Genomic DNA, 22,321 nt, shown 5'->3' with positions numbered 1-22,321 from the left:
TTACAATGCAAATCCTAAAAAACAGGAAGGCTTAACCTCAGCTAAAGCCTTTCTCAATTGACACCTCAAATGCCCAAATAAGGATCAGCAGGTAAGGCATAAAGGACAAAAGGAGTGGCAGGAAGAGGAAGAAAAGGAGGAAGAGGTGGGATAAGGAAAGTGGGAAGAGCCAAGAAACCATCAAGTATTCTAAAGTTATGCACCTTTTTTTGCACAAGGGCTGGTTTTTCAGGGAAAAATAATTTTTTAATAAAAAATTATCTGCAAGTAACCATAAGTAATTTTTAATATCCCTGCCAATGGTTACCTTCTTTTGGCTAAAGTTACAAAAACAACATAACTAGCATGCAGTCAGTAAATGATATAATGTTGCCCCTGAATACACACGGTGTGAGGTAAAGCCCTTTTATGCTGAAGGAAGAGCTCTGAGGGACTTGGGAGTGGGCCAAAGAACAGGCACCAGAGCTCGGCACAGACTAGAAACAAGAACGAAAAACCCAGAATATAACAAAACAAAACATCAGGATTTTCCTAAGTGCTCAGAAAGCAAAAGGAGGAGTTGCCATTCCGAAGGATGAGGAGCTCTGATTATCTCCCACAATCCCAACTGCTACATCTCCAATAGCTCCCTACCTATCCGTCATACAGGAGCTCAATATGCACGAACGAAGGAAGAAACATACAAGCGTATGACAGCCTTGTGGCAGAAGCAGCTTTCCTAGCCACATATGGGCAGTAGTGCTGTTGACAGCAGAAGGAAGGGCCAGAATTATTCAGCTCAGGAGAGCTTTCTCAGTGTGAGTTCGTAAGTAGATTATTATGCACTGGCTTAACACTATTATTTACTTGTTCCTTAAATTAGATCATTGGCCATATGGAAAAACTAGGTTGGCTTGTTTGGGGCTGTTGGCTGCTCAAAGCTCATCAGGTGGAACTTACCTCAAGTGTGAGAGGGGCTCTGTAACCAGAGACCTGTAACCATGCTGAGATCCTGGGCTTTGGGCACCTCAGAACTAGTGCTCGGCAGCAGCAGCTGGTATAAATGGAACTAATGGTACTTGGATTGACATGAAGCCCCCAACAACATCCCCAGCTCTTTGGAGCTTCAACAATTTTATTGGCTAAATGCTTCTTTCCATGTTTACAGTTTTAAAGTGTGCCTGCTCACTGGCTCCTTCTTCTAAGCTCCGAAGGGGCAGGAAGCTTTAGCATAGGCTTAGAGATGGGAGTAATAAGTGAATTAGAAACCTGCTGATGCTCCACAATTGGAGAGCAGGACAGAAAAACTCCTACTTCCTACTGCTGAAAACTGTCTGCAGAAAGACTCAAACAGGATGAGGACAGGACTCAGAGGGCATCTCTGCCACTGGTTTCAGTTTCCAGTTTCTAGTGCCTCCAAAAGAGAACACCTTTTGTCTTCCTACTTCAGGGATGGGGTGATGCTATGTCAGTCTACGCATTTTGCAGAAGTACATAGGCCCAAAATTGGCCATGAGGTTTGGCATTACTAGCTCCCCAACCTGGCAGGATGGGAAGAAACAGAATGTGTCCATGAAAAGCTTTTGGAAGTGAGTCAGGTCTTCCACCTGAACCTCGATGCTGTACTGATTGGCCAGTAGCTCGATGGCGCCTTGCACCACATACTCGTTCTGTAAGTGTGAGAGTGAGCAGGTGGAATAGACGATGTAGCCTCCTGGTTTGGTGGCAAGGACTCCAGCTCTGAAACCAAAAAGAGAAAAGCAGTGACTAGTGAGATACCCAGCAGTAGAAGAGCAACATAAGGAGCTGGAAACATGGATAGGGGACTCTACTACGGGATGAGTAGCTGGGTTAGACCATCTTTGAAGTCTCTTCCACAATGACACTGCTTGAAAAGTCATTCTCAAAGAAGAGAGCAACCCAACCTTACTCCATGGGCTTTCCTCTAGGAAGCCTTCTTAAAATGATCCCCTGTGCTCTGACTCTGGTTATGGACCAAATCCTGATGCTGGCTATGGATTGAGTCTTCACACCCTCCCTACAACACCTTGACCTCAGTAGCTACTTTTAAAACATGTGCTATTCACTCGAACTGGGGGTAAAATAGCATAAGTTAACCTGTGCAGCTCATCCTGGTATGTATGTCTTACCAGGTAGGGTTTTTATGTTCCGGAGAAGGACTATCCCATGATGTCTGTCTCCTCCAGGCAGATCCCCAGCCACAGGATCCATCCATGGGTAAGGGTCTTTGAAAGAGCTTTCAGTCCCTCAGACCAGACTCCTATAGCACTGTGGCACAAAGTCCTAAGTTTTATAAATCTATCACTCACGTGAGAAGTTGCACCTGCAGCATAGGCAACATCTGTCGCTCCTTCTTCCTTGACCGTTGAAAGATATTGTTCTCCTCCTCATGAAGGGAGTGGCGGTCTGTGGTACAGGGCACATCCACCAGCACCTGCCCAGAGTGTTAAAGTATTAGGCCAGAGCTGTTTTAGGCCCCTGGCCAGGAGGTTTTATGGAGTGCTCCCTCTGCTCATCCCTGCATTGCAGAGTACCTGACAAAACTTCTCATTTTAACCTCATAGACAACTGTGAAATAACGAGTTGGAAAGTAGTACACTTAGGAATATTCATGGTTGGTCAAAAAGCCAAAACCAACACACAAGTACCTATAATTAAATAACTGTTATCAACCTAGAAAGAAGTCTTAGTGCTTTAGCTATCTGAATAAAAATATCCAATTTACAGATATACAATGCCCAGAGAGTAGCTAAGATACTGAATAAGAAGATCAGGATTCAAAATTATATTAAGTTGAAACAATGTCAGACCCAATAAGGAAATGTAAAGTGAGAGATGTAAAGTCATTCATTCATTTACTAAGATCCTACTATCTGCTAGGCACCAGAGACAAACAGATGAAATTCAAAATGATCCTATATTTATGTTTCAAAAAAGTAAAATCATCTATGGAAAAGATCTGTAAATTTTTAGTTAAGCGGAAACTCCAAGTATTAATAATGACCCATATTCAATATTCTGATGTATTCCTAGATTACATGAGTTGACACAGTGCATACAAAGTAAGAAAAATAATGATCACCTTGCATTCTAGTCAGGTCTTATCTTGAGAACATGATGGGACTGGCCTTCACAGGAAAAAGAGACATTAACTAAAGAAGGGCCAATGGGATGTTCTAGAAACCACATCATAGAAGAAACTAATACCTTCTGTTTCCAGCAATGTGGTAAACTAGATATCCTGAAAACCACTGTAATACAAAATACCTAAAATGGCTCAATAAAATATATTTTTAAAATACTCTTAAATGTAGAGCTCATAACAAATTAGAGAAATCCTCATAAGCCAAAAAAAGACAGGAACACAAATCCAGGGAGGCAAACAGGAGCTGAAGCCAATGGCTTCCATCTTTTATCAATCCCTAGTAATCAAATGCCTAGGACAGAAAACAGGGCACTGGGCCCACTTGAGGTGGGGAAATGGAGTGAAAATCCATAGTAAAACCAAATCCTCAAAGAACTACACAGTCAAAGAGTGAACTAGGAAAAATATTCAGCCCACAAACAAGGATGACAAAAGAACGTATCTGTTTTGGCTTTAACTCTGGGCAAAAAGGAAGACAAGTCTCCTTGAGAATTTTGATCCACGCATACAGGGGTTTCCAAATCACACCTGCACAAAATATGATATATATGTGAGGTAATGTATATGTTAATTAGCTCAATTTAGCCATTCCACAATGTATACATAAGTCAACAGAACATGTTATACACAATAAATATATACAATTTTAATTTGTCAATTAAAAAATAAATTTTAAAAAATCATGCCTGCATGATCTAGAGAGCCCCATATTGAGTAATTAATGGTCCTGGGTTGACGGATCCTCCAAGCACCTGGCAAAAGCAAATGCAGGTTCTCTTCTGAAGAAATGCAAATCACCCCTCAAACCAGGGCTCTTATAATTAACTAGGTAATGATCATAAGCTGACAATAAAATCAGATTTTTATACTTTTAGTAAAAGCAGAATAGCTTATTGTAAACCAACCTTCCTTCTGAGAACTAGAAATGCTTGACAAAATATTTAAAGTATCTGTATGAAATCATCAGAGATCTACTAAATAAGGAAGAACTTGAGGGGCTAACATCCCAGAGAAACATGGAGGTGAGCCAGAGGTAATCAGCAATACTGTGACAGCTGAGAGGCTGAAAAGTTGAACAGAACTTCAAGCAGTCTTATGTGGCTGAGGAAACAAAAACGGGAGTTCAGAGTCCATACCAAGGAACATGAGGGTCTTAGTAAACAAATGCCTCATGCGTTGAGTTAGACCCCTGAAACTTAATACCCTAGGTGTAGAGGTAAACTGGAAATAGAACAGCCCACACACAGTCCAGCTTTGAATCAGCCTAATTTTTGACTGAACTAAGATGATCTGCCTTGATGTTAACTGTCTGCCTGAAGCAAAATCAAATCCTTTCTAGAGGAAGGCAACACAAACTAGAGCCTCAGATTATCTCTATAATTTCTCATACACAACATCTTGCACTCAAATTTTAAAAATTACTAACTTACCATGAGACAAAACCAAATGACCAAAAACCAAGAGAAAAAATAGATAGTAGAAGTACACTCATATGAGATCCAGATACTGGAATTATCAGACATAGTGTGTGAAACAGTCATGAGTAATGTTCAAGAAGTTAGATGAAAAGACAGAAAATTTTATAATTTCCAGTTTCTAAAGAACTGTAAAATTTTTTAAAAAAGAATCAGGGGCCGGCCCGGTGGCGCACTGGATAGTGCGCCGCTTGGGAAGCGCGCCGGCGCTCCCGCCCGAGGGTTCGGATCACACGCACCCAAAAAAAGCTAGTAGGGAAACTTGCCAGAATTTGAACCCAGATCTGCCAAAACTCCAAAGTCAGACCATAATTGTGTCTCCCAGTGTGTAAATATCTATCAAATACTTTGTGCACATGTGTGAACATGCCAAACTTTGAATGATTTAAGTATAACCTGTATTTTAATACTTAGGACAGCATCATAAAATTAATTTCTAAATGAATATTGAAATTTATCCAGTTTCTATGTTTAGCAATTGGTGTTAATTTACCTCTCATAAGTGCTAGAAAGGTTCTACAATACCTCCTCCAGCCCTTTTATACTATTCAAGCTTTTTATTAGCCCTAATGTTGATTGCCTTCCCAGGGCATCTACTAGTTTGAGTATAATTTGTCTAATTAAATTTAAAGAAGAGATGTTTCAGGGAGCACCATTTCATCATTTCCTCTTAAACTCTATGCTGTGGACTTTAATGAGGACCTAAATCAGAAATCCTAAAACTGGAAAATATAATAACTGAAATTAAGGGCTCAACAGATGCATTTAACAGTATATTAGACACAGCTGAAGAAAGGACTGGTGAATCAGGTCAAAATATATTACCCAGATTGAATCATGAAGGAAAAAAGGATGGAAATACAGAAAAGAGTATAAAATATACATGGGATACGGTGAAAAAGCCTAACATACATGTAATTAGAGTTCCAGAATTATGAGAGAAAAAATGTGGCAGAAAAAATATTTGAAGGGCCGGCCTGTGGCACACTTAGGAGAGTGCAGTGCTGATAACATCAAGGCCACAGGTTCAGATCCCTATATAGGGATGGCCGGTTAGCTCACTTCAGAGAGCATGGTGCTAACAACACCAAGTCAAGGGTTAAGATCCCCTTACCGATCATCTTTAAAAAAAAAAAAAATTGGGGGCCGAGCCCGTGGCGCGCTCGGGAGAGTGCAGCGCTGGGAGCACAGCGATGCTCCCGCCGCAGGTTCGGATCCTATATAGGGATGGCCGGTGTGCTCACTGGCTGAGTGCAGTGCGGCTGGTCTCAAAAAGGACAAAAAAAAAAAACCTTCCTAAATAACCAAAACAAAAAAAAAAATTAAAAGAAAAACAAAACAGCAGAGACTAGAGGCCACATAGTGAAAGAAGCACAGTAAATAAAACCCACACAGTAAAATAATTTTACAGAGCCAAGACAAAATATGTGGCATCAATTGTTTAAGTCAGCAATTAAAGGAATAAAATTTACGGATTGGCTCACAAAGCAAAACCCAAGTCTATGCAGTATGTAAGAGACATGTTCACTAAAAGGAAGTGATTCAACAAGGCTAAATATGAAGGGATGAGCAAAGGTATAACTGTAATGCAAATAAAAATAAAGCTGTGGGAGCATCCACCACCCAAAAAGGAAAAAATGTCTACAGGTTCTTTCCCTCCTCCTTCTCAGTGTCCTGACAAGGTGGCTGGAACTCTTAGGAAAATGGCTGCAAGGCATACCCAGGCTTGTTGGATTCCTGAGCCCTGGTGTATGGAAACAGCAGAACTGAGATTTCAAGGGGACTATAAATCAATGGCAATATATTTGAATATCCTGGTTCTAATATATTCTTGATATGTTTCAGTAGTGTCAACTGTGAAAAATGTTGACCTTGCTCAGTCACAGGAGGAAGAAAGGGAAGTTGTACTCTTGCACTACACTTAGGAAACCTTTAAGGACGGCAGTCAAACTATTCAACACCATATATGGTACAGGCATCTTCACATCAGGCACTGGCCCTGCCCAATATGCATGGATATCAGCCATAAATAACCATTCTGACAGGATGGTGCTCCAACTGAATCTCAGCTCTGGACATGTGTCTTACAAATATGATTTCTTTTATTGTCTGGGAAGACAGAAATGTGTTCAAATAAACATTTTGTTATTTGAAACAAACTTTACCTCTCCAAAAAACAAAAAAAAGCAAGCAAGCAAGCTGTGAGTTGGGAGGAAGGGTAGGTGTCTTGCCATGAACATGCAGAGCTCTGGGATCCTGTTTTCTCTCCAGCTGATGGACAACTGGAGCTGGAGGGAGGATGACGTTACCAAGAGTGTGGGGAACCCTGGGGTAGTGTGCTTCTTTGCATCTAAAATGCTTAGCACTTGTCCACCACATAGTAGATTATACACAACTATTTCTTCAACAAAATAACAAAGACATCTTCAAGATATCAAAGCTGTTTTGAAATGTCTGAAGCACTGTCAAGTGAAATGGGAGGTAGCTCATTCTATATTGTTCCACAAGGCATAGCTAGGATCAATGACTGGAAGTAACAATAATAAAAATGATAAGGATTATCGTGATGACAATATCGAATGCTTTCTATATTCCAGGCACTGTGCTAAATGCATTCCTTTTTAATCTTCACCTATGAGATAAGCACTACTATTATCCTCATTTGATACTTCATCCTCAAATGAAGAAGCTGAAGCTTAACTGAAGGTTAGGTAACTTGCCCAAACTTCTCTGGCTGGTAAGTGATGGAGCCAGAACTCTAATCCAAGCAGTCCAACTCCAGAATTCTTGCACTCACCTGCATAACATGTAACATACAGATTTTAATTCCATAAGGGAAAGAACTTTCCAACATCAGAGGTGTTCAATAACAGAACCACAGTGAGCCCCTGTGAACGAAAGTGTGTGACATAGGCCGAATAATGATGATGGCTATACTTGCCTATTCCTCACAGCCAGGTACTGTACTAAGCACTTTCCCTGGATATTCTCATTGAACCCTCACAATAATCCTGCATGACAGGATTACCCTATTTCTTAAATGAAGAGGTTGAAGTTCAGTGAGATTAAGTTGCTGAGCAAATGGCAGCCCTGTAATACAGAAACTGGTTAGGCTGATAGCAGAGGTCATGCTCTCTCCATTTGTTCTGTGGCCTCCATGTCAAGAAAGCCAAATAGGGGATTCCTACACAGTCAGGAAGCAAGTCTCTTCCAAGATGATGGAATCCAAGATTCCATAAGCCTTGGTCTTTCTTTCAGTTCCTTAGAGTGGTTGAGGCAGGATGGTGAGAACTAGACAGATTAGGTAAGTCAGATGATAATACACAGACAATAGCTATATATTTTTTATATTTTTAGAAGTATATGTTTTAAATAAATATTTTTAGAGTATGCCAATTAAAAGAAAATAAATAACTTAAAAATATGAAAATACTTTCAATATCATTCATAATGAGGATATAAATTAGATACTATCAGCTTGGCAAAAACCAAAGTTTGATAGCGCCAGTGTTGGCAAGATGTGGGAAAATGGTACTCACTCATTACCAGTAGAAGTGAAACTGGTTTAACCTCCACAGAGCAATTTAACAATCTCTATCAAAATCTTAAATGGACATAAACTGTTATCCAACAACTATAGTTCATAAACAAAACTAAAAAGGATTAAACCCCAGGATATATTATTAAATGAAAAAAGTACAAAGTTCAGAATAGTACACTAACATTCCTACTTTAAAAAAAAAATACATACACACATTTATATTTATATATACAAATACTATATTTTAAAGAATACAGAAAAAAATAGAAACGATGGTTATCTGTAGGGAGGGGAAGAAGATGGCTGCAGCACAGAAATAACAGAGAAACTTACTTTTCCCTGGATACCCCTTTATGCCTTCTGAATTTTGTACCATGTGTTGTATTAATATTCAAAAATAAAATAAGCTTATTCATACTTATCTTCATGAGGGTTTCTGAGCAACCAAGTGACCTGAGAAATAAAATAAGCCTAATATCTTTTCTCCCCACTCAGGTTCAAACTTTTTTTTGTTGCCAATTGTCTCTAATGAATATAGTAGTCAGTCATCTAAGCTGAAATGACAATTCTTTTTTTTTTTTTTTCTTTTTGTCTTTTTTCGTGTCCGGCAACGGATCGCAACCCTCAGTGTCGCGCCCGTACCAGACTGGGACCGGCAACGGGATCGCAACCCTCAGTGTCGCACCCGCACCCCGCTCAGCCAGTGAGCGGGAACCGGTCTGTATGTGGGATCCGAACCCTCGGCGGGAGCGCCGCCACACTCCCAAGCAGCGCACTGTAGCAGTGCGCCACCGTGCCGGCCCTGAAATGACAATTCTGCAGGTGGCTTTTTTCTCCATATCACCCATGGAAAGCTAGCCAGGTCCAGAAACAGCCCTACACGCTCAAACATGGGGGCTGGATCCTACCCCTTCAGGGCCTGGGGCCAGGATGAGGAGGTCAGATGTAGCTGGATGGATGTCCTAAGTCAGGAATTACTCACCCGGTCATATGTGTCCCCCTCTAGTTCTCCCCAATGCCTGCCATCCCATGAGGTAACTCGAACTCGATTCCCATCCCTGATATCTTGAGGCACATAGCTGTGAAGGACTTTCTGTAGTCTGCCTGTTCGGGAAGTAGAGATATCATTGGCAGCAAGATTGCCTGTGGAAATAAAGATACTTCAGAGGCTGTGGCCTAGCAAAACATCCTACCAGCAATGGTGCTGATGGAGAGTCAGACCAATTTTCAGGCATAGCCAATTTACGCAGACCCTAGCAACAGGGACATTTATTAGGTGCATGGCAAAGTATCAGTCACTTTGAAGTGGGGGTTGCAGAGGCAAACACGTAGATGGGTCAGAAAGGCTGAGTAAATAAATAAAGCAGACCAGGTAAGACTATTTATTTATTTATTATTTTTTTTTTTTTATAAAGATGACCGGTAAGGGGATCTCAACCCTTGGCTTGGTGTTGTCAGCACCACGCTCAGCCAGTGAGCAAACCAGCCATCCCTATATAGGATCTGAACCCGTGGCCTTGGTGTTATCAGCACCGCACTCTACCGAGTGAGCCACAGGCCGGCCCCCAGGTAAGACTATTTAAAGAAATATGCTCTCTCCTATTATTCTTGAAATATCTAGCTGTCTTCATCTTTGGTAGATTCTACAGGTTATTTATTCAAAATTTATTCTCCTCTTCTTCCTTAGTAATAGAACCCCACTTTCATTGGAAAGGGGCAGTGTACCCCAAAAGACTACATTTCCCAGCCTTCTTTTACAACTATACAAGTATCACTATATGACTAAGTTTTGGTCAATGAGTTGTAGGCAGACACATTGTGTGGAACTTTCAAGATTTTTTTTTTTTTTTTTAACTAGAAATATTTGGTTCTTCTTAATCAGCTATTGATGGTATAATAAAATAAATTTAGGTGGCACCTAATTGAAACATTTAAAATAGTTCATCGAAGAAGAATCTACAACATAATATGTTAAGCCTAATCGTCAAAATAACACCTCTTTCTTTTTTTTTTTCTTTTCTTTTAAGAAAGAAATAGAGGCATGATCAAAATTATGACCAACAACATGAATTCATTTGGACACTTACAGATGATTTTGTAGGCATACCGGCAGGAACAATGTTGAAAAACCAATCCACTAGATTAAGAAATAATGGTAAGGTAAAAAAAAGAAAGATATACATTTCAGAGTTAATGTCTGAAATTAAAGAAAAATATCAACCAACTATCACAACAGATCTTTTAATGACTAATTTTTTTTTTTTAACATTAAGATTGTTGTTTGGGGGGCCGGCCCATGGCTCACTTGGGAGAGTGGTGTTGGTAACACCAAGGGCACAGGTTCAGATCCCTATAGAGGGATGGCCAGTTTGCTCACTTGGAGAGCATGGTGCTGACAACACCAGGTCAAGGGTTAGGATCCCCTTACCAGTCATCTTTAAAAAAAAAAAAAAAAGGGCCGGCCCGGTGGCGCACTCAGTAGAGTGTGGCGCTTGGGAGCGTGGTGGCACTCCTGACGAGGGTTCGGATCCCATATAGAGACCGGTCCGCTCACTGGTTGAGCACGGTGCGGGCACGACACCGAGGGTTGCAATCCCGTTGCCAGTCGCGGTACGGGTGCGACACTGAGGGTTGCGATTCCGTTACCGGTCACGAAAAAAGACAAAAAAAAAAAAAAAAAAGAGAAAAAAAAGGATTCTCTGCTCTAGAGAAATCTGCAGGAGAATATGAACTGAGAAAAGGAAACATGGGTTCCAGTTCTAGCTTTACCTCCAACTCCTGTAAGATTTAAGCTATTTAATCTCTCCAGTGCTCATTTCTCCTCTCCATAAAATGAGGGATGGACTAGGTAAACTCTAATCTAAGTTCTATTCTAGCACTAAAATTCTATGATCTTATCTTCCTGGGATCAAGGAGCCAGTCACTTGGGTGAGGAAGTGGAATGAAGGTGAGGTGCTGGTAACTCAGCACACCTTAGAAGAGCAACTCTCAATTACTTTTCCTTTGCCCTTCTCCCTCCTCTTACTTCAAGTTTCTCCTCTTCCAAGTAAGCCTATCCTCATTCATCTCCCTTCTGATGGATTCCCACAGCACCCAGTCAGATCAGCTAGATCAGCTCATAGGCTGGGCTTTCTTGCATTGGACTTATTAAGTCCATGTCAATATCTTTTCTCCTCTCCCTCTGGACTTCCAGATGGCTGAGACCAAATGTGATACCTCTCTGAATCACCCATGAGCCTAACCAATGAGGCTGAAGACTAACTCAAAATGTACAAGCTGGCTGACAAGAACTGGAAAAGAAGGGTCCAGGCCCAAAAGAAAGGCTGGGGTACATACAAGAGAAATCCAGCTGAGCTCCAGGTTGGGTGTGAAAATCTACACCTACTTCTTAGGGTGCCAAGGAAAAATACTATTTTAAGGCAGGATGTCAGCCAGTAGATAGCCAAAGTGAGCACTTATAGTGCACAAGGCCCAGGCTGGGCTATACTAGTAAGAAAAATAAGACTTGGGCCTGTCCCCAAGGAATTCATAATCTCAAAGAAGGAGAACATAGCTATCCAGTAAAGCTCTGAGGCAAGGCTAATGTGCTAACAGTCAAAAGGGTGATGCCCATGTTTGGGGAGATAGGGAAGAGAGGCATCATTCCCAAACTGGCCAGCAGAGGTCATGAGGGAAGACTTCCAGAAGGTGGCACACTTTAACTGAGGCTTGAGAGCTAAAGTATTTAGACAGCCCAGCTAAGGTGAATGTGGGAATTCTAGAGTGAAAATTTAACTGAGCAAAGGCTTATTTGGGCAAGAGAGTAGTAGGGTGTGAATGAAGCACATAAAGCCTGGGGAAGAGTGACATACAAAGCTATAAATGGTGGCTACAGCCAGATCTTATTATTTTAGCTGGCAGGCTAATAAAATGGGACTTAATCTTAGAGACAAAGTAAACACATGCAGAAAGATGATAGTGATTGATTGATCAGAGCCTTGCCTAAATTTGCCTTCAGAGACCCTGACCAGCAATCTTCCTTGACTGACTGACAGAGAAAGGGAGGAAATAATGGCAAACAGAAAAAACACACGAGCTTAGCAAGCAAGCAAGCACTATCCTCCCCTCTGACCTTGGGACCAGAGAGCCTACTGTATTCAGTGTGCCCCTGACTTGGTGAGATGGGGAGCCCTCTCTGCCCAAGACATCAGCACCCTGACTTACGGCAACAGCCAGTCTGAAGCAATGCTAGTGTCTTTCCCCCAGGGGCTGCACACAGGTCAAGCACGGTGTCCCCGGGCTGCAGGCCAAGGGCCAGGACAGGCAGCAAGGAGGCGGCATCCATCAGGTAGTAATCCATGACACCCAGGCTGCCAGGTCTGGAAGAGAGGAGACCACCCAACAGTCAAATTACAGGCCAAGACACCCACAGGGAGTCAAGTCTCCAAGTCCAAGCCCTCAGGGACCACTAAACTCCACTCAGCAAAAATTCATTTCTCAGACCCACACTCACTCACTCTCTCAATCATTTACTCATTCACCTACATGGTAGCCAGAACAATCCTTTTAAAACATAGATCAATTTACTCCAGTCTAGCCATGATAACCACCTTACTATTCCTTAATTAAGCCATGCATGGTCCTGTCTCAGGCTTTTGCAGTTGTGTACATTCTGCCTGCAACCCTACTCTCAAATAACCCTAGATTTGTTTCCTCACTTTATTTGGGTCTCTCCTCAAAAATTATCTCATCAGACACTGGCATTCCCTGACTACTCTAAAATAACAGGCCCTATTCCCATCACCTTCTGTCTCTCTACCCTACATTATTTTTCTTTAAAATACTTATTCATTTTATATGTATAGGGGTGTGTGTGTGTGCGTGTGCGTGCGTGCGCGCGCATTTTTTCCCTCTCTATCTTCCCCTATTAGAATGTTACCTCCATGGAGGCTGGAAGTCTGATTGATTTGTTCACTGTAATATCTCCAGCCTCTGAAACAGTGCCTGGCACATGGTAGGAACTTGGATTTACTGGGTTACATACTGAGATATAAAACACTTCATGGATTTAGAGAGAAATGTGATCAATTGTGCTTGTCTGAGTTACCTAACTCGGGCCTGATAAAGGAATAGGAGGCCTTCATTAGGTAAAAAAGGAAGAAGAGCATTTCAAACAGAAGAAAAAAGAATGAGCAAAGACACAGAAGCATACAAACTCATAGCTTCATTCAGAAACAGTGAGAAATCTAGTGTGGTAGAAACACAAGATGCATGAGACTGAGGTTGGAAAGCAGATTGAGGCCAGATTGTAAAACGTCTTTTTTTGTTAGTTAGTTTTTTGTTGGTGGTGGTGGTGGTGAAAATGGAAGTCAGCTTTTATTCAAGAATACCAGTGACCTGAGGAGAGATGTCAGGCTAACCCATCACTCTGGTAAATCTGGAGGAGAAAGGCCAGACCAAAACCATCTCAAAGACTTAGATTTATGGAGGGGGTTTTATTTTATTTTTTATTTATTTATTTTTTTAAAGATGACCGGTAAGGGGATCTTAACCCTTGACTTGTTGTCAGCACCATGTTCTCCCAAGTGAGCTAACCGGCCATCCCTATATGGGATCTGAACCCATGGCCTTGGTATTATCAGCACCACACTCTCCTGAGTGAGCCATGGGCTGGCCCAAAGGAGGGGTTTTTAAAGAGGGAGCTGAGGGAATGGAATGTGAGAAGTGAAAAGCAGGAGGGAGGAGGGTAGGGGCTCCATGCAAGGAGCTGGGTGCAAGGTCTCGACAAAGCTACCTCTGGTTTCTGTTTCCCATCCTTGATGTTATCTTAGTGTCTTGCTTTGGGGTGGAATCAGCATAGCTTTATTAACATCCTCCTTGGTTTTGTCTGGGTCTGGATAGTATGTGTCTCATGGCAAGTTTGCAACTCCAGGCTGTCTGGAAAACAACTCATCCATTTCTTCTATCATCTCTCACATTTGTTCATCCAGCAGCTACCACTGGCCACACACTACAAGTCCATGCGATTGGGTCGTGAGTGCCTGGAGCACAGAAGCTGTCTGTAAAATGTCTTTAAACCCAATGCTAAGGAGTTTGGAGTATAACCTGTAAGCAGTTACCAAAGGTTTTTAAGGAAAATGGCATGATCAGACAGATCTCAGTTTTAGAAAGCTAAGTGGGCTAGAAGGAACAAATTAGAGACAGAGACACCAGAGAGGAAGCATCAGTGTGGGTAGAGAGGGAGGGATGATCAACAGCAGCCTAACTGACACAGGACTCCTGACTCTCAGGCCAGCTGTCATAAGGGCAATTGGTGGTGAGCAGCCATTCTCTGCCTAAGATGCAGTTCAGTATGGAGAATCTTGGGGACAGACTCAAGAAGACAGAAACTCTGACAGGAAGGATCTGGGAGCAAGACATAAGACACAGCACCACTAAGGGTCAGCAATAAGAGCTACAATCCCCAGTCCTGAGGTTGTTAACACCTCCAGCATTCACAAATAGGCTTACTCTGTGATAGGATCTTTTCAGTCAAACCACAATTGGATTGTCTGTGAAACTGCATGTCTCATGCCTCACAAAGGAGAATGACAAAGAGATTGAGAAATCTGAGAAAGACACAGAACTGCTATCCCACCAGCACTGGTCCATAAAACCCATCCTCAAGTTCCTTCATTTTAGAAGCATCACTCATTAACCTTTTTTTGGTTCACAGTTTTGAGAATCTGCTAAAAGCTACAGTCCTTCTTTCTGAAAAAGCACACACAATTTTACAGACAATTGTAGGGGGTTCTTGGACTCCCAAATATATCGTTGAACTCCTGAGACACTAAGATCCCCTTGATTTTACAGGGAGCTTATCGTGATAAAAACGGAAAAAACCCAAACATATAGGGGTTTTGGTGAAAGGACAAACAACCTCCAGAAATCTGCTGTGGCTGCTTCCCTCTCTACTCTCAGGGTGTCCTACCTGAGTAGATGCCAAGCACCTGAAGCAACTTAGGAGACCACATGGTTCTGCCTAAAGCCAATGCCTCTGAATTGGTCTCCAACCCTGGCCCAATCTATACACCCTTACACAGTGATTAAAATGATCTTCCTGAGCATAACTTTGATGAGAATACCATCAATAGTGAGAGTTACTACTGATGAATGCTATATTGCAGACACTATGCTAAGTGTTTAATATACATAATTTCATTTAATCCTCACCACAACCCTATGAGGCAGGTGAACCAAACTGCCTGGATCTCAAACCCAGCCCAATTGCTCATTAGCTGTGTGACTTTCAGCAAACTAGTCAACTTCTCTGTGTCTCAGTTTCTTCATCTGCAATAAGCATACCTACAAGACAAGGTTATTGTGAGGACTGAAGGAATTAATATATCAAGTTCTTAGAACGGCAGCTGACACATAATGAGATATAGTGTTAGCTATTACTACTATTATTTCCAGATAAGGAAACCAAAGCTCAATTATCCAATGCCATATGTAGAAGGCAGGATCCAAATCTAGGTTTGCCTGAATCCAAAGACCATGCTTATAACCACTGTGCATTACTGCCTTTCACCTGCTCAGAAACCCTTTTTGGTGGTTCTCTAGAGCAGATATTAGCAATTCACAGCAATATGTACTAAAGCACATATGGCCTGAAGCTATCCAGTCCTGGCAACCTCAGTCATCTGCAAACAACCCTGGCCAACCAGAAAAATCCCCTTCCCCCAACCTGCAAGCCCCTGGCATTCAAGGTTCCCACACATGGCCCTTCCATATACTTTTCCAGCCTCATCTCTTACTCCTCTTAAGCATACAGAGGAGCATAAAGCAAAAGCCTCCTAATTTACATCCCCTTTTCCAGCCTTGACTGTCTCCAATCTGTTTTCCATGCAGCAGCCAGAGTTATATCTTAAAAATTCAAATCTGGTCTTGCCATTCCCCAGCTTAAAATCTTTCATGGCTTCCTCTTCTTGTCAGAGAAAAAGTCCAAAATTCCACAAGGCCTATAAGACCTTCATAATCTTACTCCTGCCTGCTTCTATAGCCTCATATTTGGCCTCTCACCCTGATCCACACCCTCATGCCACCAGCTTTAATTCTTACTCAGTTTTCAGGTCTTAGCTTAAATAACAATTCCTCAGAAAAGACTGGGTTAGATTTCTTAATTATAAGACCTCATAGCATCTTTTATTTTTCCTTTGTAGCACTTACCACACTTATAAATAGTTTCTTAATAGTTGTCTTCCTCACAGACTGGAAGCTCGTGGGGGCCTGTGCACCAAGTAACCCAGGCACTTAAATACCTGGCATTTGTTAGACAATAAATATTTGTTGAATTAATCAATCAACCAACCCATCAAAGACCAACTTCCACATCCTACAAATAACACTGAGCTCTCAATTCCTAAAGCACAACTCGGCATTTGATTCTGGAGTCTTTTTTTTCTCAACTCCATATTCACAAGCATTGGATCATGAGACTGGAAATCTTTCTTTTTCCCAGTCTAGTACCAACTTTGTGCCCCTAAGCAAGCCCCATTTCCTAGGAAAGACCCACTTCTTCTTTGGTACCATGAGATTATTTGTCCTACTCACTTTGATGGGTGGGTGTGAAAGGCAAAATGAGAAAACAGCTGTGAATAACACATATTTTAACTGGAGAGGGCATAGTGGGTGCTCATGTGAGAAATGGATGTTTTCTACAGAAAGCAGTAGACTAGAGAAGGTTCAAATGCAGGCTCTGTGGTCAGACCACCTGGGTCTAAATACTAGCTGCATCACTTATTGAGGGACCTAAAGCAAGTTAGCACTTTAACTTTTCTGTACCTCAGTTTCCTCAAATGTAAAACAGCAGCAGTAATACCACCTAATTCATATGGCTGTTGACAGAACAAAAGGAGATAACATGTGTGCAGCACTTGGAAAACTGCCCAGCCTGTGTAAGCACACCATAAACATTAGCAATATTATGATCCTTATCATAGAGAGCAGGAGCTGGGTCTCCTCATGTCTACTTCCAGCAGGCATTCAGGACAGTCCCAGCCATGGCTCTAGATCCTACCTGGCAGGAGGGAAGCGGCTGACATCCCCTCTGGCAAAAGTAAAGCATCGAAGGTTCGGACTGCAGGCCCAGGAGGCTGGGGATGGGGCTGCAGATTGGCCACTATCAGGCTCCAGTTCCCAGTGGGAGATGCCTTCATTCACAAAGTCCCTGGCACTCAGTTGCTCCAGCTTAGCAATCACATGATCCAAAGCAGCAAAGTTATTGACCAGAGCACCATATTTCTGCTCTGAGAGGAGACTGACACGGATCGATGGCCAAAGATCCCCAAACTGCACGCTGTAGGTCATATCAAAATTCTGCAGAGCCAGTCGAATGGCAGGGAATTGGGGCTCTGTGGCAGCCTACAAGAGAAAGAACAGGCTTATTGTTCTTCCCAGTTTTGCCTCTATCCCCTACTACGTGACCCCACCAATACCTTAAAGCCCAGGGGCAAACCTGGATCCAGCTAGTGCCCACTCCTGCCTTTGCATCCTGCCTCTGCCTACCAGAGGAGAAGTGTGGGAGAGAGAAATAGTGGGGATCTGGCTTTCCCATCTCAGGGTTGTGACAGAAAGGAAGCTGTGGCTCTCACAATACCATGTGGGGGTCGGTCATTAAGAAGGGGGACTTTGAAGTAAAAGCTAACATTCAGTAGCTCAGGAGAGGACTCGTGAGGAGAACCTGCAGAAGACTGGATGAAACTATGGAGGTCTTGGGGAAGCTTCAGGCTTAAACAAAAGACGCTTTTCTTCTGAACAGTCCTTTTGTTTTCCAAAGCACTTTCATGTCTACTAGCTTATATGAGGTGGTCTTTAAAAAGTTTATGGAAAGATTTGTACAAGCACTACAACAGACAGCTCATTAGGACAAAAAAATTACCAACCTTCCACATTTCACGGAAAGATGAAGGTAACTTATCTAAGATCATGCAGTGACTGGTACCATGATGCTGAGAATCAAAGGGTTGAGGGATGTTTTGAGAGAGTTCCCAGACCCCAGGAAGGTGGGATGAGGAGAACTCACAGAATCTTGAGGTGTGAACCAAAATAGGGACTGCTAGGATGACTGCTGTGGGGGTAGCACTGAAGGACATGAGGCAGGTTTGATCAATGGTAGATTAGAAGGGAAATAAAGACTACAGATGAGGAGTCCACAAGTTGGTCCTGGTTGCCGCAGCTGGGATGCTTGCTATGGCTGGCAGTTGTCACTGTCTACAACATTTGTTCTGGCCTGGATTTGATGTGGTCAGAAATTTTGCTTGTCATGGTGGGGACTCTTGTGCTGACCATGACTTTTGCCATAGTGGGGACTCTTGCTCCTGCTCCTACCATGCTGGGGACTCTTGCTCTGGCCCTTCCTTTTGCCATAGTGCAAACTCTTGCTCTGGTTCCGAGTTCTGCCTTGGTGGGGACTCTTGCCCCGACTTCTGCTAGTGTGGGGACTCTCAGTCTGGCCTTGATTTATGCAAAGTTGGAAACTATCCCTCTGGTCCTGATTTCTGTTCTGGCAAGGACTCTCGCTTCGGTTCCGACTTCTGCTATGATGAAGACACTTGCTCTGGCTCCGACTTCTGCTCAGATGAGGACTCCTGCTCCGACTCTGACTTCTGCTTTGATGGGGACTCTTGCTTTGGCTCTGACTTTTGCTTTGCTGGCTACTCTCGGTCTGGCTGTCACAACTCTTGCATTCTCTAATAACAGTCGAACTGCAGCTGAGATTAGTGTTACAGCTGGAACTCTCAGATGAAGGCAAAGGGCAGCTGTAGGGGATCTGGGGGGACTTTTGTGGGGAGGCTTGAGAGGCCACAGGGTAGATATGGAGGCCACAAGAGATAGTATCAGGGCAGGCCCGGGCTCGGGGAGCAATGGGTAAACTTCGGGGATCAAAGGGTGTTCTCAAAGGGATAAAAGAATAGATGTGGGTAGAACAAGGAGGCGCCACAGGCTGGCAATGGGGTTTGGGTGGTCCCCTGGGAGTGCTATAGGTGCTACAGGGGGGCACCAAGGGTTGGTTATGACACTGAGGGGGGCCTGTGAAGCAATTGAGAGGACAAGAGAGTGGACAGGGAAGGCGGGGAACCACAGAGTATACATGGGTATGGCAGGGGGATCCTCTGGGGGATCCATGGGTGTTTTTCTGAGCATAACTATTGGGTGAGACAGCATCACAAGGAAGGCAGAGGGGAAGGGAAGTGGGGATAACAGTTTTGAGGGTTCTAGGGACCACAATGGGTAAGACAGTCCCTGGGGAAAGTTCTTTGGGGCAGGAATTTGAAGGAGTTGTGATGGATGGCTCCACACAAGAAGGACCTGAGGGGCCAGAGTGGCAGGAAGGAGGGGGAGGAGAGGTGCTGACCTTAGAGGGCTTGGGCTGGCCAGGAGAGTTATGCTGGGGAGCGTTGACTAGAGAGTGACACCTGTGGGGAGTATGTGACTGATTGAATTCTGAGGATCTGGAAAACTTTACTTGAGGGGAAAGTGGGGTGGGGAGAGGGGGCTCATTGTAGCTTCTGTGGGGAGGTGAATGGGATGGAGATATAAACTGGCTGCCAAGGGGTGAAGGGAAGGAGAGGGGAGAATAAGGACAGTGGGGAAGAGGTGGCTTCTGTGGACAGGGGGGACCAGAAAGCATGGTCCCCGGAGTCAGGACGAGGTAAGAGTTCCCACCAGTCTCCCATGAGAGAAGGGACTCAAAGCAAGCCTTCCTGGGAGCTTGGGACTGGGGTGAGCAAGGAGAACCAGGACTCTCAGGGGGTAGGCGGATGGCACAGTAAGGGCTCCTAGGGGCAGGTACATAGGTTTCTGAGGAAAGAAGGGAGTAATGATAAGAGCCCTCCTGAGGTGTGGTAGGAGAGTCAGACACGCCTGCCTGAGAAGAAAGAGGGGAGTCACAACAATCTTTCCCCAGGGTCAAGTCAAGCTGTGGTTTGGGTTCACAAGAGTCTGGAGGCTTAAGATGGCCATTGTAAAATCTGCCAGTAGGTGGGGAAGATGCTGGGGAAGGAAGAGAGTCATTATAACTTCTCCCTGAGGACCAGTGAGAGAGCAGAGGGGGGCTCACCAGCCCAGTTTCCAAAATTCTGTGAGCAAGGGCTGGGGAGACTATAGGTTTAGTTTCCACTGGCCGGTGATCAAGGGGAGGTGAAACAGTGAAGCAAGTTCTCAGGGTCCTGTGAGCAAGAGGAGGTGAAATCATGGGGCCAGTTTCCAAGGGTACATGAGTGAGAGGAGGGGAGGTCACTGGGCTAATTCCTGGGGACTGATGAGTGAGGGGAGGGGAGGTTACCGGGCTGGTTCCCAGGGCTGAAGGGTATCTACTACAGTAACAGAGGTAAGTGTGCTGGTCAAAGTAAGGGCTTCGAGGACAGGGACGCGGTGTTCTCGGGGGCCTGATCCAGCTGCAATAAGAGCTCCGCTGATGGAGAGGGGGTGACCCCAGAAGGCTGAACTGGTTAAAATAAGTGCCCTGAGGGGGTGAATCCAAGAGGCTGGGCCCGTGGCAGTTGGGCCTTCCGAGGACTGGGGAAGAAGAGGGTTCAAAAGAACATCTTCCCGGGCCCAAGGGAGGCTGTGGGGGTGGGGAGGGGGGCGGTGGGGGCTGGGAGGAAATCTGTTGGGGTAGGCAGGGGGGATTGCCGGTTATGGAAGAAATTCCAGAGCTACCGGTGAGGCCAGAGAATGGGTCTCTGGAGAGGTGGGGAGAGCCCTGAGGGTAAGAGGAGTCCGTGCATCCTTTGCCTGCGTTTGGGGAAACGCAGGCAGTATGGGCAGGGTGGTCGCTGTAACCTTTCCTGGGCGCCAGAGGCAGCTCGAGGGTGAGGAAGGGGCGGAATCCTTTCCCGCAGGGCTGCGGAGACCCAGGAGGGAAGGGGATGTCGCTCTGACATTTTCCGAGGGGTGAGGTCGACCGGGCTGGAAGTTCAAGGAGGAAAGGAGGAGAAGAGGCCATGGGGGGAGGGGGGAGGGGAGCGAAAGGAAAAACGGGGAGGGAGGGGGAGAGGGAGGGAAGTGGAAGGTCGTGAGGGCCAAGCGAAAGGTAAGAGCGAGCCGGGGAACAAGAGTCGGTGGTGACATAACTGAAAGTGACGGTGGAGGGGATGACGTGACTAAGAGGGGCGGAGTCAGGAGGTTGGACGTAACAAGAGAAAGAGACGAAGACTTATGACGAAACAAAAGGGCGGGCAGAGGCAGTGACGTAACAGACATAAGCAGGAAGAGCCTAATGACGCTCTAAGAGCGGCGCTAAAAGAGCCTGAAGCGTTCTAGAGGGGTGGGAGCAGTGAACGCAACTGAGGGGAGCGCGAAATGGAAGGGCTGGAGAAGTCTCCCGAGGGGCGGCAGTCAGTGGCCGCCGTCACTGTTTCCTCGTGCGCCCCCAGCCGCACCTTACCCATTTCTTCTTATATCGATATCTTCGCGGGACAGTCGCGAAGTCCACACGCTGCAGCAGCTTCCGAACCCCTCTCAGCATCAGCGGAGCCATGTCAGCGTGCGCCGCCAGCTAATTCCGCCCGGAACCGCAGCAGGAGACCCGCGGGTTCCGGGAGGCGGCGCAAGCCACGCCTGAGGACGAGAGCGGGAAACAGGGAAGGAGTTACGTCTGATTCTCTTCCAGGGCTCCGCCCCTCTGACCCCGCCCCGCCAGGGGTCTCTGCAGCGTGCTGGACAGAGTAATCAGACCCCCGGAACGGTAATTGAACCTAGAAGCTTGAAGCAGTGCGAGGGACTCCGAAGAGGCCCCTAACCCAATTGGGGGGTTAAGGAGGATTGGGAGCTTGTGGTTGAGTTCTGAAAGAGTTAGCTAGGCAAAAGTGGACGGGAACGGCCTACTAGGCAGAAATTGCACGGGGAAAGATCCTGAGTTAGAAGAAATGAGACCAGACTTGTAAGCAGGGGCGGATTTGCCATGAAGACAATGAAGCTTAAATTTCAGGACCTGTTATTTACACAGCCCCTTTCAAGGCCTGGTATCTGGTTTTGTATTATTTTTCGTAAAGAGAGCCTCCCAAATTGTGCAAGCTTTAGGCCCCACAACACTTGACTCCACCAATAGGAATCCAGTGAAGAGGAGGGATATGACAGATAAGTGTTGTTTTTTTTTTAGATGATACCTAACAATTGATGACCTGAGTAGGTAAGAAT

The 22,321-nt window shown here is 44.5% G+C and overlaps 1 protein-coding gene across 1 annotated transcript; it reads right to left on the bottom strand.

Moving 5' to 3' along the window:
- Positions 1-1,093: 1,093 nt before the first annotated feature.
- On the bottom strand, positions 1,094-21,836 carry NSUN4 (NOP2/Sun domain family, member 4). The gene is made up of 6 exons (XM_008566446.1): positions 21,570-21,836; positions 17,199-17,542; positions 12,365-12,519; positions 9,144-9,304; positions 2,310-2,434; positions 1,094-1,719 (listed from the first exon to the last, which is right to left on the bottom strand). The coding sequence occupies exons 1-6, from the start codon at positions 21,660-21,662 to the stop codon at positions 1,443-1,445; spliced, it is 1,155 nt and encodes a 384-aa protein (XP_008564668.1). The 5' UTR covers positions 21,663-21,836; the 3' UTR covers positions 1,094-1,442.
- Positions 21,837-22,321: the final 485 nt, after the last annotated feature.

This window comes from Galeopterus variegatus, unplaced genomic scaffold (genome assembly GCF_000696425.1).
Source record: "Galeopterus variegatus unplaced genomic scaffold, G_variegatus-3.0.2 Scaffold242, whole genome shotgun sequence".
NCBI classification, from domain to species: domain Eukaryota; kingdom Metazoa; phylum Chordata; class Mammalia; order Dermoptera; family Cynocephalidae; genus Galeopterus; species Galeopterus variegatus.
The sequence above is the reverse complement of the archived record's forward strand: the minus strand, read 5'-3'. Positions and strand labels throughout refer to the sequence as shown.